This window comes from Oncorhynchus tshawytscha, linkage group LG29 (assembly GCF_018296145.1).
Source record: "Oncorhynchus tshawytscha isolate Ot180627B linkage group LG29, Otsh_v2.0, whole genome shotgun sequence".
NCBI lineage: Eukaryota > Metazoa > Chordata > Actinopteri > Salmoniformes > Salmonidae > Oncorhynchus > Oncorhynchus tshawytscha.
Genome location: NC_056457.1, coordinates 16,023,764 through 16,044,062, shown reverse-complemented (window position 1 = coordinate 16,044,062; position 20,299 = coordinate 16,023,764). Strand labels below are relative to the sequence as shown.

Genomic DNA, 20,299 nt, shown 5'->3' with positions numbered 1-20,299 from the left:
TTTTAATACACATATATAATTTTAACCTTCACTTTAGGCCCAAGAATTTGAGTGGATACATGAAACTGTAGTGTGTACTGCAATAAATTGAGTACTAAAAACATGGGCCATTAATAAAACATTTTTAGACTACCTTTGTAATTCGTAAACACATTACCCATGATGATGAGTTGCACATATAGAAGCCCATCAAATAATATAGGCCTGCCATTTAATAAGATTCTACAGATTCAAAATGACATATCTAAAATGTAACTTTCTCTACAAATTTGAGTTCTACCCTAGATTGTAGATTGTAGATAAATAAACTAAAACGATAAACTCAAGTTATGACACTTGTATAACAATAATTTTTTAGGACCCAGAACGCTTCTATGGAAAGGAGGAGGAGTTTGTGAATGATTGACATGTCACCAGAGTGCGATCTACAGTGGAGAAAACTACAGCTTGTCGCCGAGTCACTGTGATTATTACAAAACACAGAAAATGTTATTTGCTTCCGTTGATTCTGCTTTAAAAAACGTTTAGACGATCAAAGGATGAATATTTACCGGTAATTTACGCCTTGAAGCCTTTCTAGTCGAGCTGATAATGCTTAAAATGAAGCTGCCCATGAGAACGGCGGAGGCAGGAGGAGACGACACGGCCGAGGAACAGCCCGATCTCCATATTCCAAGATCGGTCTCCGACAAGCTCGAAGGTTCCTCCAGACACCCAGGATATCCATCTCAATTGGATAAAGAGACCGTTTTCGAATGGTTTGGTTTGCATTTAAATCCTGCCAAGCGGATCGAGTTTATGTGCGGACTGCTGCATATGTGCCAGCCACTTGAGCTCCGGTTTTTGGGCTCCTGTCTGGAAGACCTGGCTCGGAAAGATAACCACGTTCTACGGGATGTCGAGATAAGGGCCAACAATCCGAATGATCTGGCCATTTTATCAGATGTTATCGACCCTGTCGTGCGCTCCAAACTGCTGGTCTGCTTGTCTCTTCTGGGATCTGACAGCAGGGAGTGTGCGGGAATACTATTTAGGATATTGAGCCATGTGGATCCCTCCTTGTTATTCAAAAACTATGGCTATTCTGTTTCGCCCTTCAAGGACTCTCAACATCACCCGTTCTATTCTCCGTGTGTGGACGGGAAAACGTTCGGGAGAACAGAACAGAATTGCGGGCTTCCAATGGAGGCAGTGATCGGACCCTTGGAACAGTTGGCGCTGCTTTTTACTATGGCCTCCTTGCATCCAGCGTTCCCTTTTCATCAAAGAGAAAAAGTTCTAGAACAGCTGGACAAAATTCAACTTGCTATAGAGGACGAGAGACAGCAGAATCAGCGCAGAATAAACGCCCAGGTAACATTGATTAGCAGTTAGATAACGTTAACTGGGGTTGTCACTAGTTACCACACAGCCACAAAGACTATAATAAACATTAATTTAAAAAAAAATAATAATCTTTTTGGGCTAAATTTAAGGTTAGTCGTGTTGTAAGGTTGGGTTTAAAATCAGGTTTTAAAAATATACATTTTAGGAATAGGCGGGGTTTAGCCATAATTATGACTGTGGTTGTAGTAACTAGTGACGACCGTTGGCTGGTTGCAAAATGAGTGGTTAACTAACTTTATCTCTAAAGAGTTTGGGCCCACCTGGGTACACGTTTTTGTTTGCCTTAGCACAGATTCAAATAATCAAAGCACGATTATGAGTAGGACATTTGAATCAGCTGTGTACTAGTAGTTCTACTCCAAAAAACAAAATGTGCACTTGGGAGGGGGGCATGGCCGAGTTTGGGAAACCCCTGAGCCAGATCACGTGATATCTACGGTTCTGACTAGGAGTACAGATTCGACCGGTTCGTATCTTAAACATTCTACATAGGCTTCAATTTCCCCCTTAACTTTATTTAATGGTAAGAAGGCAGGAAAAATATGCATACTTTCCTCATGAAATTGGGAGAATATGCGTACTTTCCTTATGAAACACCATTTTCCACAGCCATTCTAGAGTGGCTAACTGGTAATCCCGGATGTTGTGTATCAGGTTGAATCTCAGACCAGGGTTTCCGTTTCTTTTATGTATGCTGCGTTAAAGGCTCTGCATGGTCACTCTGGCACCTGCAGTACAGTATTTACTGCTATACGGCCTCCGTAGAAGTCGGGGCATTCATACTTCTTGCGCTTCTCAGAGGCGTTGTCAAGGAAGTGAGTTTGTGTTTATACAGGACCTCCCACCTAACCTAAACCAATCATGTCAATGCGCAGCTATTGGCATCGGCTAATGGGTGTCCCTATAAATCAAATCTATAGGGAGCCCTCTGCATTGTTACACAATTTGGGAGGTGCACAGCGATCTGGTGCGGAGCTCGATTTGGCCTCCACAAGCTTCTGGATGCTTCTTCACACTCTCCATACAGAGCCTTCAGACAGCATTGACAGATCAAGCATAAATCAGCTATTAGGTTGCTGCAGTCGGGTTTTTTCACCCCAAAAAGCCCATTTGTGACGCATAATCTCTTTTTAGTCTTCTGTTCCAAATGTTTGAAATTGTGTTTTTTACATTGGATAAAAGTACAGACTCAGAGCTCCAAATGGCATATTGTACATTGTAGTTGGAGGAAATATGGGGATGTAAATGCTGCTTTAAAATGTGATCAACATATAATCCAGTTTATGAAAAAAGGCATTAACATTTTTACTTTGATTGTCACACTTGCTCTACATTAATCCGTTGGAAACATATTTAGAAAAGGAATACTTATACCAAATTGTCAAAATGGATTCTCTGAACATTATCCCACCAAGTTACTCCATTAGGCAAACCATTTACAGTATCAAATTGCCTACTGTATAATAAAGGTAACCTTTCACATTGAATAGCTACAGTGCTGTTCTTTGTTTACGCCCATTTAACATCGTTCACAACCACTAAAGCCGTAGATCCACCCATCTCTTAAATAATTCACATTGGAACACATGCAAATGTGGCCATCTGATAAAGCAGACAATGGTTAATATTTCAAAAATAAAATACTTTATTCACTTCAAATGCTAACTGTAGTAGCCTACAATTAGGAAACGTAATACACAAAGGCTTAGGTAGAAACAATATCTAGGCCTATATCATAAAATCCTTTTGAGGGACTTTGGTTTAGGTCATGTTATGATATCTTTGGAGCAATATTGGTCTTTTCATTGCAAAACTCCTGATCTTCTCAACTTAGCAGTTGTCCCTTTAATGTAACTTGGGTTTGGTTAGCATGCTAATCTATTAGCATTCACACCACAGTGGCTGTTTTCAGTAGCTAGCTAGTTAAACATGACAAACTGGCAAACATGAAAAAGATTGTCATGCATGCCATAGCACATCAGCAATCAACATTAACATCAGAATACAACTGTCCAGCTCAGCTAGCTGGCTTAACATTGCTTCGTCCCGCAACGAGCCATCCTGCAAACAATGGCTCGTTGCGGGACGAAGCAAGCTATAGTGATACCTGTATGAAACTGTCCAGCTAGCTAGCTATATAGCTAGCAATGAAAACTACTTTTTGATACAGTTGAGACAGTAAAGCGCCTCCCAAATAATATGGTCAAATCCGGGAACTATCATTTCGAAAACAAAACGTTTATTGACCAAAACGTTTATTCTTTCAGTGAAATACGGAACCGTTCCGTACTTCATCGAACGGGTGGCATCCCTAAGTCTAAATATTGCTGTTACATTGCCCAACCTTCAAAGTTATGCCATAATTATGTAAAATTCTGGTAAATTAATTACGGTCTTTGTTAGTAAGAAATGGTCTTCACACAGTTCGCAATGAGCCAGGTGACCCAAACTGCTGCATATTAGAGTTCGACAGATTATGATTTTTCAACGCCGATACCGATTATTGGAGGACCCAAAAAAAGCCAATACCGACTAATCGGACGATTTTTAGTTATTTATTTGTAATAATGACAATTACAACAACTGAATGAACACTTATTTTAACTTAATATAATACATCAAAATCAATTTAGCCTCAAATAAATAATCAAACATTTTCAATTTGGTTTAAATAATGCAAAAGCAAAGTGTTGGAGAAGAAAGTAAAAGTGCAATATGTGCCATGTAAGAAAGCTAACGTTTAAGTTCCTTGCTCAGAATATGAGAACATATGAAAGCTGGTGGTTCCTTTTAACATGAGTCTTCAATATTCCCAGGTAATAAGTTTTAGGTTGCAGTTATTATAGGAATTATAGGACTATTTCTCTCTATACCATTTGTATTTCATTAACCTTTGACTATTGGATGTTCTTATAGGCACTTCAGTATTGCCAGTGTAACAGTATAGCTTCCGTCCCTTTTCTCGCTCCTACCTGGGCTCGAACCAGGAACACAACGACAACAGCCACCCTCAAAGCAGCATTACCCATCGCTCCACAAAAGCCGCAGCCCTTGCAGAGCAAGGGGAACAACCACTCCAAGTCTCAGAGCAAGTGACGTTTGAAACGTTATAAGTGCGCACCCTGCTAACCAATTCTAGCCATTTCACATCGGTTACACCAGCCTAATCTCGGGAGTTGATAGGCTTGAAGTCATAAACAGCTGCTGGCAAACGCACGAAAGTGCTGTTTGAATGAATGCTTGCGAGCCTGCTGCTGCCTACCATCGCTCAGTCAGACTGCTCAATCAAATCATAGACTTAGTTATACCATGATAACACACAGAAATACGAGCCGTAGGTCATTAATATGGTCGAATCCGGAAACTATCATCTCGAAAACAAGACGTTTATTCTTTCAGTGAAATACGGATACGTGAAACGTTACGTTTCAGTGAAATACGTATTTTATCTAACGGGTGGCATCCCTAAGTCTAAATATTCCTGTTACATTGCACAACCTTCAATGTTATGTCATAATTCCGTAAAATTCTGGCAAATTAGCCGGCCAAAACTGTTGCATATACACTGACTCTACGTGCAATGAACGCAAGAGAAGTGACACAATTTCACCTGGTTAACATTGCCTGCTAACCTGGATTTCTTTCAGCTAAATATGCAGGTTTAAAGATATATACTTCTGTGTATTGATTTTAAGAAAGGCATTGATGTTTATGGTTAGGTACACATTGGAGCAACGATACGCACCACATCGATTATATGCAACGCAGGACACTAGATAAACTAGTAATATCATCAACCATGTGTAGTTAACTAGTGATTATGATTGATTGTTTTTATAAGATAGCTAGCAACTCACCTTGGCTTACAGCATTCGCGTAACAGGCAGTCTCCTTGTGGAGTGCAATGAGAGGCAGGTGGTTAGAACGTTGGACTAGTTAACTATAAGGTTGCAAGATTGAGTCCCCGAGCTGACAAGGTAAAAATCTGTCGTTCTGCCCCTGAACGAGGCAGTTAACCCACCGTTTCTAGGCCATCATTGAAAATAAGAATGTATTCTTAACTGACTTGCCTAGTTAAATAAAGATTAAATAAAGGTGTAAAATATATATATATATTTTTTTTTAATCTGCCAAATCGGTGTCCAAAAATACCGATTTCCGATTTGTTATGAAAACTTGAAATCGTCCCTAATTAATCAGCCATTCCAATTAATCGGTTGACCTCCACTACATATACCCTGACTCTGCTTGCACAGAACAAAAGAGAAGTGACAATTTCCCTAGTTAAAATAAATTCATGTTAGCAGGCAATATTAATGAAATATGCAGGTTATTTGTGTATTGATTTTAAGAAAGGCATTGATGTTTATGGTTACACATTGGTGCAACGACAGTGCTTTTTTTTTCGCGAATGTGCTTGTTAAATCATCACCCGTTTGGTGAAATAAGCTGTGATTCGATGATAAATAAACATGCACTGCATTGATTACATGCAACGCAGGACAAGCTAGATAAACTAGTAATATCATCAACCATGTGTAGTTAACTAGTAATTATGTTAAGATTGTTTTGTATAAGTTTAATGCTAGCTAGCAACTTACCTTGGCTCCTTGCTGCACTTGCGTAACAAGTGGTCCGCCTGCCACGCAGTCTCCTCGTGGAGTGCAATGTAATCGGCGTCCAAAAATGCCGATTACCGATTGTTATGAAAACTTGAAATCGGCCCACCTCTAGTAGGTGACCAACATAACACTAGGTGGTGGTGTGTTGGACACAGTCACTCATATAGAGCCTGTCTACAGTCCAGATATCTCTAACTCTTGGCTTACCTGTGTAATATTGACATAAGTTCAGAGAAACTTGTTTTGCGAACATGGGCCTGTTTTATCAATTGCTGGGCTGATAATTGGACAGTTTACCTCTGTCAAATGAATATGTAGTTTAAAGTTGTGTGTATTTGATGTTCTTTTTGCAATAAAGATGGTGACGCTACAATAATACACATTTACAATAGGTCTATATCTGAAAATATATACAGCCTGATGATATACATACATTATTTTAAGAACAGGATAGTGTAAAGTCCTTTATTCAACTGAAGAGTATGAATTAGGCTTTGAGAATGTTTGAATCCTTAGAACCCTGCATACTCTTTGTTTTAATTACAATAGACCAACATAGATAGCTACTGTAGTAGGTCAAAGCTGTGGGCTGGAAAACCTTGGTAGAGCATGGGTAGAGTAGGCATTGTGGTGCTCAGGCTTCAGACCAATATATATACCAATATATAAACATTTGTTTTTTTATATTTAATTTCCATGGTTTTTACACCGGAAGGTGATTATGTAACATTATTATAATACAGCACAACACAGCAATCCAAGTAAAGTAAAAATACACAATAATGGCAACATAAATAATGTAGTTATTAGTATGCATTTAATATTAACATCTGATATTCCAGTGGGGAAGCAAAAAACCAGAAGCCAATATGGAGTAAACTGGAAAATGTCCCTGATCTCTTTTAAAACCTCTTAAGGATTTGGTATGTCGCCTAAAATGGCATAACCTAATCTAACGGCATGTAGCTCAGGACCTGAAGCAAGGATATGCTTTTCTTGATACCAGTTGAAAGGAAACACTTTAATGTGTGTGGAAATGTGAAATTAATGTCGGAGAATATAACACATTAGATCTGGTAAAAGATAATACAAAGAAAAAACATGAGTCTTTGAAATGCAAGAGAAAGGCCATTATATCACCATTATACCCAGTTCCTACATTTTAATATAAAAAAATATTTTATCAAACAAAACTATTCTACATTTCTATCTCTGGGACCCTCGGGATGACAAATCAGAGCAAGATTACTGAATGTAAGTACATTATTTACCTTCAGAGGTGTCACGATCGTTATAAGGAGTGGGCCAAGATGCAGCGTGGTATGTTTCCATCCTTTTATTTAGAAGAGAAACTTAAAGCACAAAAACAATAAAGCGAATAAACAAAACGTGCCGCTACTATAATGCTCACATGCAACTATACATAGACAAGATCCCACAAAACACAATGGGAAAATGGCTATCTAAATATGATCCCCAATCAGAGACAACGATAAACAGCTGCCTCTGATTGGGAACCATATCAGGCCATCATAGAAATACAATTCCCTAGATATCACACCCCGACCCAACCAACATAGAGAATAAACAGCTCTCTATGGTCAGGGCGTGACAAGAGGTGAATGTATCAAACCAGTTGCCATGATAAAAGTTTTGTTGTTGTGCACACTCCTCAAACAATAGCATGGCATTTGTTCACAGTAATAGCTACTGTAAATTGGGCAGTGCAGTTAGATCAACAAACATTGAAGCTTTCTGCCCATATAAGACATGTCTATCTCCTGGGAAATGTTCTTGTTACTTACAATGTAATGCGAATCACATTAGCGCACGTTATCCCAACCGTCCCGTGGGGTGCACACTGACCCCATAGAGATTTTAACAAAACAATCTCGCAATCTCACTCCTGGAGAATACACACATAATCAACATGTCTAGGGTATGTATGGAGTAATGTTAGCTAAAGTTATTGTTAGATGAGCAATGCCCATTGCATGTATTATACATTAGCAGTTTCCCAAAGTTTGTTGGTGATTATGAACTTTATTTAGCTAGCTGTGCATTGTGGAAGGATGTAGGGGATATTGTCAACATTGAGTTGTACCAGTGCACGATCTGTACATGCAGCTAATGTTTCAGCCTTGTTGGCTTGTAGCTAGCTAGCTAGCTAGCTAAGTTACTGGCTAATGTTAGTTGGCTAGCTAACTGGCAATAGCAACCAAGGACATTCACTATCTTATTTCTGCTTATTTGTTTGTGCTTTGATGACACGAACATGTCAACGCCAACAGTTTACACCGATGACTTCAGCCATGTGAAAAACCTTCCATAGCAAAATATAGCTAGCTTCCTTTGCTTGTAGCTCTCATCCGACGGTTGTTTAGCTAGCTGCTGTTGCTGGGGCGACTGAAAATATGTCAGCATTGTCATAAATTCTACAAAAAGGTAGCAAAATGTTTTGAGCACTTGAGAGCGATACATTTTATTCAAACTGTTGCTCCTACAAACTTATTCTGACTGAAAGGTGGCAAGACTAGTGGTCACTTTGTGGATGCTGTAGGCTCTTTCTTATCCAACGACTAGATATTGAGCTAGGTCAAGGCAAGAAATTGTGTTTTTTCCCCAATGCTAATGAACGTGTTAAAAATATGGTACATAGTTCTCTGTATCAGCTGGACGGCTCATGACTAAGCGGGGAGAGTGTTTACCTCCAAGTTGATTTGCGAATTTTCATTGACATTGGTGTCATATTGGCTTAGATTTGATGGTGGAAGATTTTAATTTAAAATTGAACTTCAACCAATGCCATACTATTGGGAGGGGGGGCTATCACCCCCGCAATAATGAGTATTATATCCCAATGTCTTACAAAAGGCTAAAAGAGTATGGCTAGTTCTCAATGGTTGACATTTGACAGATGGGGGAAGATGCCGTATTTGTTCAAATGAATCAGCTTTTGCACCAACAAGCACTCTTCCTTTTGAAATACAGTATTTTTTTGTGGCTTATGAATTGATCCATCCATTGATGGCCCTAAGTAAGGCTGCACATCTCATTTTGTCTTTTAGAGTTTGTGACATATTCATGGAAATATCCAGAATTCTCGCTAGGTGTGGAAAATCCCCACTCAAGAGTGCTTGAACATACTTGTGGAATAGACACTGGCTGGAATGCACTTTTAACCAATCAGTATTCAGGATTAGACCCACCCGTTGTATAACAGCCGCTATGCCCTACGCTAGGAATTTAATAGTCTTACAGGGGACTGGTTGTCATCTCTTCCAATACAAAACGCCACCATGGAATCAACCCCCGAAATACACTTGCTCGTCTTTACGGGCATTTCACAAAGAGTTATGTGCTGTGCTGCGTGCAAGGTATTTGGCCTTGTGGCCTACTGCACTGCCGGCCTGGCGACTCTACAGGGAGAAGGAAGTTATGTCCGAGTGTGGGGCGCAAAACCATGCTGGAAGCCAAGGGCTTGAAACCAACTGAGCATTAGGTGACTGACTGCAGAATATAGGATACGGGGAGGCCAGCCAGGGTCTCAGTTTGTTGACAGAGAGGGATTTCCTTCTTGGGGTGCTGCATCTTAACAGGGTGTCCTCTCTTCTCCTTGTCTACTCGCCTTTACTGATTTAAACAGCTATTTGGCCAAGTGAAAGCAAATTCCTTATGACTTTATACTGATTGCAGGCCTATATTTGTATTGGAGTGGTACTTGTCACTGTGTAGGCTATAAAAATAACAGACACATCCATGATTTTATTTTCGCGGTACTTTGAATAGGCTATATACTGAACATTTCTGTGACAACCTGTGGTCACGTCCTATTTCCACTTGTGTTTCTAGTATAGTTTTAATACAGTTCTGTGTTGGGCAATCATCCATGTTGACTGTAGTGTTGTTGACCCACTTGTCCACTGAAATAGTTACATCTCTGTGTGCCTGATGTCATATTTAGTCACTTGGAGAAAGAGATGTTGAAGCCAGCAGCACACAACCTCACAACTCAGATTTACTTACACTCTCATAGACAGCAATTATGATCTGAAGAACAGCTACTAGCGCTCAAGTGAAATGGCGTGAGGTTGTAATGTGTTGTTATAGCAAACACTGTCCCAATCCACCCTCTCCACCCCCGCAGTTTACCAGCAAAGAAGAGAGTTCAGTCACTCTGAGCCTAGCGTGACCACAATTGGACCTCTCAATTCCTAGGAGTTTACTAATGAGGTACTTGCTAAAGTACTGGCCTTTTTTTTTTGTTGCCTAGGCTACACCAGGTGGAATTGCTTGGGTAAGAGGGTGAATCTCCAACATGTGTTGCTGTGTCCAATGTATAGGACAGGTAGGATAGTGTAAACAGGAAAGTTGCAAATCTGATGTCGAAGAGACGAAAATCTTACTTCACATACTTTGGTTATTTTCTAACTTTGAATTTGAATTCATTTACTTTTTTTTTTACAGCGTCCCGCTTTGATTGAAACAAATCTTCCCATATATCTTTGCCCAGGGAAGAAGTGGTCAGAAAGAGACTTTTTGGACCAGAATGTCAATACATTTAGGAGATGCTCAGCTCAATGTTGATCCATTTAGCATATCCTACCATGAGACGTCTTCATCATTGAAAAATATAAATAGTTTGATATAATTTAAAAGCCTACAAACAGGGTTGTCAAACTATTTTATAATGAAAATAAATAAATAATAGCTTTTTGTATAAACCTTTTTAACGTCAATAATCTATCACATCAGTTATCTTTTTATCATATTCACATGTTGTAGCTTAGACCCTACTTTCCATCACCTGAGGTTTTTGTGGTGTGCCCGCCATTGGTTGAGAGACAACATGCTCTTGAATACAGGGTGGGTGTCATTTCAATAATAGAAATAGAATGGACCTATCCCTTCAGACCACTGTAATTTAGCTGGTACACCATTGACATTTAACTTGAATTTACATTTTTACTTCTAATTACTACCACAAAGATGGTGGCCGGTCCACCCACTGTTGAATGTGATCTTAAATGGTCATGTCTATTCAATGATCTATATTTTATATGATTTCAATAGGAAATTGTTGATGGGTTGACAGTATAATTTAAACAACAGATATTCCCTCCCATTCAATTCAACACTCTCTGATGTGTGGTCCAGAGGAGGCTGGTTGGAGGAGCTAAAGGAGGACGGGGTCATTGGAATGGCATAAATGGAACGGAGTCAGACGTGGTTTCCATATGTTTGTGTTTGATACCGCTCCTATAGCTCCTCCTACCAACCTCCACTGGTGTGGACCTCCAACCGTCTTTGTGGCACCATTTGAAAGTAGAAATTTCAATTTTATTCCCATTTTAGTCCATTTATCAGCAAAAACATGACACTCGCCCTGTATTCAAGAGCATGTTGTCTCAACCGATTGCGGTCACAACACTAAAACCTCAGATTTAAGTAGGGTCTAAGCTACAGCATATGTGAATATTTAAAAAATAGAGTTGATGCATTTTTAAAAATATTTTTAACCTTAAATGCGAATTATGAAATAGTTTGACAACTCAGTTTGTAAGCTTTTAAATGTTATCAGTCTCAACCATTTAATTTCTACTGATGAAGACATTGGTATCTCATGTTATGGTGGCGTATGCAAAATAGGTCAACTTTGAGCACCTTTATCTCTTGAATGTTTTGGCATCAAGGTCCAAAAAGTCACTTTGAGTACTTCTACAATGGGCAAACATTTATGGAAAGTTTTGTTCATATCAAAAGCGGTGCTGTCAAAAAGTTATAGAATTCAAGTGTATTTACCCAACTGTAAGCAGGCTCATAGAGAGACTCCCTCTGCAGTTCAACATGCAGTTCATTACATCAATCTCCACTGAACCATGTTGGATGAAAAGGAGTGATGTCCACTGACTAACCCGTTCCAGAAATAGACCTTGATGGCCTCATGGTGAATCACCTCTCTCCACTGCAGCAGCAGCAGATGTCCAGTTAATGCCAAATTAAATCAGAGCTCCCATTTGTAAGGCCAGTTGTTCCTGGACCATGTCAAATGTAAAGAGGGAGGAAACGCTTCAAGCCAGCAGAAGCTGATGTGGTCGCAGTGTTTTGTGTTTGGCATCATTCAAGTGCCACTGATATAGGACTAAGGCTATCCATCTATTGAATGCTATGGTTGGTTTTCCCCTGGTATATTTGAAGCATACAGGACTAGGCTTTTGCTATTATCATATAAGCCCTAGTACCAGTTCTCCAATAGCATTACTGTATCTGTCCCCTCTCTCTCCTCTGGCTTGTGTTGGGGCTTGTGTTGCGCTGATATGCCAGGGCTGAACTGTGTTCTGTTCTCCCATGACCTTCAGCGGAGGTATAACTGTCAGTCTGGTTGTCAGCTCTGCCTCCTAGCTGATAGCCAGGGACCAAAGCCCTGACCCCTTCTCATGGGCTGCAAGCAGGGCGTGTGTGCGTGCAAAAAGAGATCTCTGGGAAATGATGCAGCAAAACCCATGATCAATTATGAATATGTAAATGCTAATTGATTCTATCAAGGATGTAATGAAGTACATTAATACTGTGTTTAGGGTTGCACTTTTTGGGGAATATTCAGAGGTGGAAACTTTCCGTGGGAATATATGCAAATTAATATTAATACCATTTAAATGTAGATTTTTTTTGCATTGGATATATTTACCATATCATATGGAGACAGAAACATAAACCTTTTACCTTATCATAAGTAGACATATTTGCAAATGATTAAAATTATTTTTTTAAACAATTTACTTACAAATTGAACTTTTAATTAAATTAGTTGACTTCACATGTGATGATTTCACTGAACAACAAGAAAGGGAATATTGAATGATCCCCAGTGATCCATCGCATCTCCCAAAAATATTTTCAGCGTACATCTGTAAAATGATACCCAAAGCTTTAGTTTCTAGGCTGTCTTCCTCTCATGCTTCCATGTCTTCTCCCTGGACCTCCTGTCATGAGAATGTTCAATCCCAATGATAATAACTGATAATCAATAGCTCTGACCAATCCCGAGATCTGTAAGACCATGGGTTTAATAATAATTAGTCAAAGACTCAGCCTATGCCAAAAGATAGTACAGTTTATTCACAAGAATGTTCTGAAGTCCATTATACAAAGACATCCATTTTATAGCTGCGCACATACTTCCACACAAACAGTACATATCCTACGCACATACATACACACCAACAGTAGGTATCCTACGCACATACATACCACCAAACAGTAGGTGAGTTTTATCCTTCTCCATAGCTCTCACCACTGTGTATCACTACCCAGCCGACCGTTCCATTCCCCCGAGATTAGGGGAACCTTGAGAAGTACTCCCTATGCTATCATAAATTTCTCAGAGGCCTAGCCAGAACGGTCCAAACACAGTTTAATTGTTCACGTTTTTTTCTTTCTTCGGCACACACATACAAGTTCAAATCCTAAGCTACGCCTTGCTCAGACAGTGCGTTTTTCCACTATACAGATACATTGTTAATTCGGACTAAAACCACACGCATTATCAGATTATAATTTAGGATTCTAATCAATTTCATACAATTATAAGGTTTCAGAGTGGAATTATGTAATCATTATCTTTCAACATTTAAAATATTTTATCACCTCCTCAATGTCCTGTCACTTTCCAACCTTGTTGAGGATGGCTGGTTGTCAAAAAGCCTCAAATGGATGGCCACCAATTTTTCAACCCTTGTATTGGTCAGCCTGTTGCGTGCTTTAGTGTGTTTGTTCCCAAACAAGGACCAGTTGTGCTCTGAGGCGGCTGATGTTGGTGGGATTTGGAGGATGATGGAGGCAACAGGGGAAGAACCTCAGATCAACCAAGTCCCTTCCACCAAGTGGCTGATGTGATATGTTGGCATGACTGCCATATTGCATCTCCATCCCAAAGCCCTTGCTTGGAAGTGTACTTTGCCAGACTGCCAAGAACCTTGCCCTCATCCAGACCAAGGTGGCAAGACACGGTAGTGATGACACCATAGGCCTTGTTGATCTCTGCACCAGACAGGATGCTCTTGCAAGCATACTTGGGGTCCAACATGTACACTGCGGCATGTAAGGGTTTCAGACAGAAGTCTTCACGCTTTTGATGCATTTCAGAACTGTAGTTTCCTCTGCTTGGAGCAACAGTGAAGTGGGCAAGGCAGTACGGATTTATTCTCTTACATTTGCAAGCAGAGACTGAACATCAGACAGGATGGCATTGTCTCCATCAATCTGTACAATGTCTACTGCTATAGGTTTCAGGCTTACCACTCTCTCTCAAAATATATCATCCAGGAGGATCTTCTCGACAGACTGTGATATGGCCATTTCTTGGAGAGACTCCTTCCCCTCCAGGAGACTGTCAAACATGATGACAACACCACCCCGACGGGTGTTGCTAGGCAGCTTCAATGTGGTGCTCTTATTCTTCTCACTTCACCTTCACTTGAACTCTGTTGAACTCTGCATCCAGCAAATTAGTAGATTAAGCATGTCCGGTTGGAGGGGTGTATGCTGGGCAAAGAACATTCCGAAATCTCTTCCAATACACATTGCCTTTGAGCACCAAAGGTGAACCAGTTACATATACAGCTCGAGCAAGACATTCATCAGCATTTCTCTATGTTCCGCCATTGAGTCAAAAAACCTTCTGATTCCAGAAGGACCATGAGCTGTTGCTATCGATAAGGTGTCTGATTCATCATTTTCACCTTGAGTAGAAGTGAAACAGGTGAATTAACACTCCTCAGTTAGCAGGCTCAAGCTAGCTAAAACTAGCAGAAATTGTTAACAAGTTAGAAATGATTTAAAAACACTTTGCTGTAGGATACTATTTACTAGTTAACAAAAAATCATGTATGTCATAAAATATATTCACCCCACCCAGTATTGTAATCAAAACTTACCAGAAAGCGTGTAGTCCTTGGCTCAGACAGTGTAGTGGTGTGGGCTCAATAGCATCTCATTAGTGTGCAAGATCTTGAGAATCAGCTGCACATGTGATGGAAGCATGCACTGTGCATGCATAGGGTTGCAATTCCATTGAATTGGGGACAGTTCAACCAAAATATGCCACAAGACCTAGAATTGCCTTGTGTATCCCACAAAAAGGGTTCATTGTTATAAGCTAACTTTTTTTGATGAATTTAAGCAAAATTCCCCAAATTCCCGGGCTTAACTTCCCATGGAAACATTCCGGAAAGTTTCCAACCCTTTGCAACCCAAGCTGTGTGAGTGTGTGGTGGAGGGCTGGCTGCTGTATGTCTCATCCCCTATGCAAGTGTTCAAAGACCAACTTATGAACAACAACATGGGTCCCTGACGGACAAAAGCACCACTGCAACAATGGCACAGGCGGCAACATTTTAGTATTCGACCAGATAGCCGTTCGCTCACACCTGACAGATGTTCTGGGAGCTTGATAGTTTGATTCATCTTGGTGACCTTGCTGTGTGGGATGTCATCTTTTAAATGCCCGAGTACAGCTGTGATGTTGAAAGCTTTCTACTCACTAGTCCCTTTGTGTTCCGACAGCACAACAAGGCCCAGAAAGCAGAGGAGCATGGCCCAGCAGCAGTCACCATCGAGGCAAGTCTGGGTGAGAGGACGCAGGCACAGGCTCGCCACGCCAGCCAGACACCCCCCAGCAGAAGGGCCCAAAGGGAAGGTAAGCCAGTGAAGAACACACAAGTGTATACACACACACCCACCCCCACAGTGTTATAAATCCCTCACAGTCAATTGGGAAGAAAATTACAACTGTATGCACAGCCCCATATATTTAAACTATTATTACTGTGAAGCAGTTCCAATAAGACTGTACAGTATGTGCTAATCCTCTTCCCTCTCTCCTCACAGCCGTGCATGTAGAGAAGATCGTGTTGAAGGGGATCTTACGGAGGAGGACAGACAGGGAATACAATTTTGTGGTATGTTCCCAGTCATTGCAGTGTATTAAACTTACGCGCACCAATTGTCTCATAAAAATAAAAAAAAACATGATCATTGATAATGACCTGGCCTGTGTCCCATAATGTGCCTGCATTCCATACGGAACCAGGATAATCATGACTAGCCTTTTTTTTTTAGTAGCATGCCCTTGTGTTCTTACGTTGATTTTGATAGATTTACAGCAAAGAAAAGAAAGTGAATTGCAGATTTCAAAGTGCCATGTGTTATTTTCTGCTAAATCCTCTAAAGGGTAGAATTTTAGAAAACAATATTTTTTTCATCTATGTCTACAACAATGCTTAAACCACATCAGGGAACAATTTGAGGTCTGGAAAAAACCTGAGAAATGTAGATTTTGTTTTCTGTAGTTACCCTTCAACCTTTCTGGCGCAGGCGTTCCGCTAGCGACCCACCTCGACAATATCCTGTGAAACTGCAGAGCGCAAAATTCTAATTACAGAGATATAAATATTTAACATTCATGAAAATACAAGTGTCATACATCAAAATAAAGCTTAAATTCTTGTTAATCCTGCCACTGTGTCAGATTTCAAAAAGGATTTACGGCAAAAGCACACCATGCGATTATCTGAGGACAGCGTCCCGCATACAAAAGCATGAAAAACATTTTTCAACCAGGCAGGTGCGCCACGAAAGTCAGAAATAGCAATATAATAAATGCCCTACCTTTTGGAGATCTTTTTCTGTTGGCCCTCCAAAAGGTCCCAGCTACATCACAAATAGTCATTTTGTTCGATAATGTCCTTCTTTATATCCCCAAAAACTCAGTTTAGCTGGCGCGCTTCATTCAATAATCCACCAAAATGCAGATTCAAAATGCATACAAAATGAATCCCAAACGTTACCAATAAACTTATCCAAACAAGTCAAACAACATTTATAATCAAACCTAAGGTGCCATAATACATAAATAAATGATCAAATTTAAGACAGAGAATAGTATGTTCATTACCGGAGATAAACAACAAAGAACGCGCTCTCATCCACACGCCTGAAAACACTACAGCCAAAATGTGAGCCACTTAGAAAAACTACAAATTCTAGACTAAAATGAAAGACTGTTGACATCTAGTGGGAAGCCCTAGGAACACGCACATTTTACTGGATGACTTTTACTTGAGTCATTTTCTATTAAGGTATCTTTACTTTTACTCAAGTATGACAATTACGTACTTTTTCCATCACTGTGTTTCTGCCAGGTAGGCATAGGCTACTTTGTAGTTCACTTTTAATTGCATTTCCATTGACCCGAAGACTGTTAGGCTATCATTAGCATTGTTAACAGCTACACAAAGTGGTAAACATACAGTCAGGTCCATAAGTATTTGGACAGTCACACAATTTGCATAATTTTGGCTCTGTACGCTGCCACAATGGATTTGAAAGGAAACAATCAAGATGTGCTTTAAGTGTAGACTTTCATCTTTAATTTAAGGGTCTTTAATTTAAGGAATTAATACCATTTTTTATACATAGCCCCTACCATCACCATTTTTGGGGCTCAAAGTAATTGGACAACCTAACAATTATAAATTAAATTGTCAGTTTTTATACTTGGTTACAAATCCATTGTAGTCGATGGCTGCCTGAAGTCTGGAACCCATAGACATCACCAGATGCTGGGTTTCTTCCCAAGTGATGCTCTGCCAAGCCTTTACTGCAGCTGTCTTCAGTTCCTGCTTGTTGGATTCAAGTCAGATGATTGACTTGGTCATTGCAGAACATCCCACTTTGCCTTAAAAAGTATTGTATTGGTTTAGCAGTATGCTTCGGGTCATTGTCCATCTGCACTGTGAAGCACCGTCCAAAGAGTTTTGAAGCATTTGGCTGAATCTAAAGGAGGTAAAATAGCCCTAAACACTTCAGAATTCATCCTGCTGCTTTTGTCAGCAGTCCCATCATCAATAAATACAAGGGAAGTAGTTCCATTAGCAGCCATACACTCCCAAGCCATAACACTACCTCCACCTTTCTTCACAGAGGAGGTGGTATGCTTCGGATCATTTATTTATTTCACCTTTATTTAACCAGGTAGGCCAGTTGAGAACAAGTTCTCATTTACAACTGTGACCTGGCCAGGATAAAGCAAAGCAGTGCAACAAAAACAATAATACAGAGTTACACATGGGATAAACAAACGTACAGTCAATAACACAATAGAAAAAAACTGTATACAGTGTGTGCAAATGATGTAAGGAGGTAAGGCAATAAATAGGCCAATAGTGGCAAAGTAATTACAATTTAGCAATTTACACTGGTGTGATATGTGTCGACAGGGATGTGCAAGTAGAAATACTGGTGTGCTAAAAAGCAGAAAAACAAATATGGGGATGAGGTAGGTAGATGGTTGGATGGGCTATTTACAGATGGGCTGTGTACAGCTGTGGCGTTTGGTAAGCTGCTCTGACCGTTGGTGAGGGAGATAAGTGTCCAACTTCAGTGATTATTGCAATTCGTTCCAGTCATTGGCAGCAGCAGAGAACTGGAAGGAAAGGCGGCCAAAAGAGGTGTTGGCTTTGGGGATGACCAGTGAAATATACCTGCTGGAGCGTGTGCTACGGGTGGGTGTTGCTATGGTGACCAGTGAGCTGAGATAAGGCGGAGATATACCTAGCAAAGACTTATAGATGACCTGGAGCCAGTGGGTTTAGCAACGAATATGTAGTGAGGACCAGCCAAGGAGAGCATACAGGTCACAGTGGTGGGTAGTATATGGGGCTTTGGTGACAAAACAAATGGCACTGTGATAGACTGCATCCAATTTGCTGAGTAGTGTTGGAGGCTAATTTGTAAATTACATCTCTGAAGTCAAGGATCGGTAGGATAGTCCGTTTTACGAGAGTAAGTTTGGCAATATGAGTGAAGGAGGCGTTGTTGCGAAATAGGAAGCTGATTCTATATTTAACTTTGGATTGGAGATGCTTAATGTGAGCTTGGAAGGAAAGTTTACAGTCTAGCCAGACACCTAGGTATTTATAGTTGTCCACATATTCTACGCGTTCAGAGTATTGATGCTAGTCGGGCGGGCGGGTGCGGGCAGCTATCGGTTGAAGAGCATGCATTTCGTTTTCCTAGCATTTAAGAGCAGTTGGACGCCACAGAAGGAGTGTTGTATGGCGTTGTTCCTCCTCATCTGGAGGTTAGTTAACAGTGTCCAAAAAATGGCCAGATGTATACAGAATGGTGTCATCTGCGTAGAGGTGGATCAAAGAATCACCCGCAGCAAGAGCGACATCATTGATATATACAGAGAAAAGAGTCGGCCTGAGAATTGAACCCTGTGGCACCCCTGTAGAGACTGCCAGAGGTCCGGACAACAGGCCCTCCAATTTGACATACTGAACTCTAGCTGAGAAGTACTTAGTGAACCAGGCGAAGGAGTCGTTAGAGAAACAAACCAAGGCTATTGAGTCTGCTGATTTAAGAATACGGTGAGCAGTTCCTTTCCTTCTCCATACTCTTCTCTTCCCATCATTCTGGTACAAGTTAATCTTTGTCTCATTTGTCCATAGGATGTTGTTCCAGAACTGTACAGGCTTTGTTTTTTGGCAAACTCTAACCTGGTCTTCCTGTTTATGAGGCTTATCAATGGTTTACATCTTGTGGTAAACCCTATGTATTTACTCTGGTGAAGTCTTCTCTTGATTGTTGACTTTGACACAGATACGCCTTCCTCCTGGAGGGTGTTCTTGATCTGGCCCAACTGTTGTGAAGGGGTTTTTCCTTCACGAGGGAAAGAACTTTTCTGTCATCCACCACAGTTGTTTTCCGTGGTCTCCCGGGCCTTTTGGTGTTCCTGAGCTCACCAGTGCATTCGTTTTAAGAACGTACCAAATAGTTGATTTGGCCACACCAAATGTTTTTGCTAGCTCTAATGATGGCTAGTTACAGCTCTTTGGACTTCATTTTGAGGGTTAACAGCAACAGATTCCAAATGCAAATGCCATGCTTGAAATCAACTCTAGGCCTTTTATCTGCTTACTTGTAAAATAACTAATGAGGGAATAACACACACCTGGCCATGGACCAGCTGCCAATTGTCCAATTACTTTTGGTTCCTTTAAAAGGGGGGACCACTGTGCTTGTAATTTCTACACCGTTCACCCGATTTGGAATGTAAATACCATCAAATGTTTTTAATTTCAACTCTAACATGCTAGCTGTGCTAGATAGCTAAAATAATAACTTTGTCAATGTCCAAATATTTATGGACATGACTGTATAGGCCCTATTCGCACTGCACACACACACAGGCAATCCCGTGCCATTGTTTCCTCTTCAGAACGTTG

At 40.4% G+C, this 20,299-nt stretch overlaps 1 protein-coding gene across 4 annotated transcripts in view; it reads left to right on the top strand.

The window, feature by feature from the left end:
- The first annotated feature begins 402 nt into the window (after nt 1-402).
- Nucleotides 403-20,299, top strand: part of LOC112227848 (zinc finger CCHC domain-containing protein 2) — a 64,891-nt gene continuing 44,994 nt past the window's right edge. For all 4 annotated transcript variants that reach the window (XM_024392794.2, XM_024392795.2, XM_024392796.2 and 1 more), the window contains exons 1-3: nt 403-1,353; nt 15,573-15,705; nt 15,897-15,967. In XM_024392794.2, coding sequence (XP_024248562.1) covers nt 592-1,353; nt 15,573-15,705; nt 15,897-15,967 — 966 coding nt within the window. In that variant the 5' untranslated portion in view covers nt 403-591. The remainder of the gene's footprint in view (nt 1,354-15,572; nt 15,706-15,896; nt 15,968-20,299) is intronic.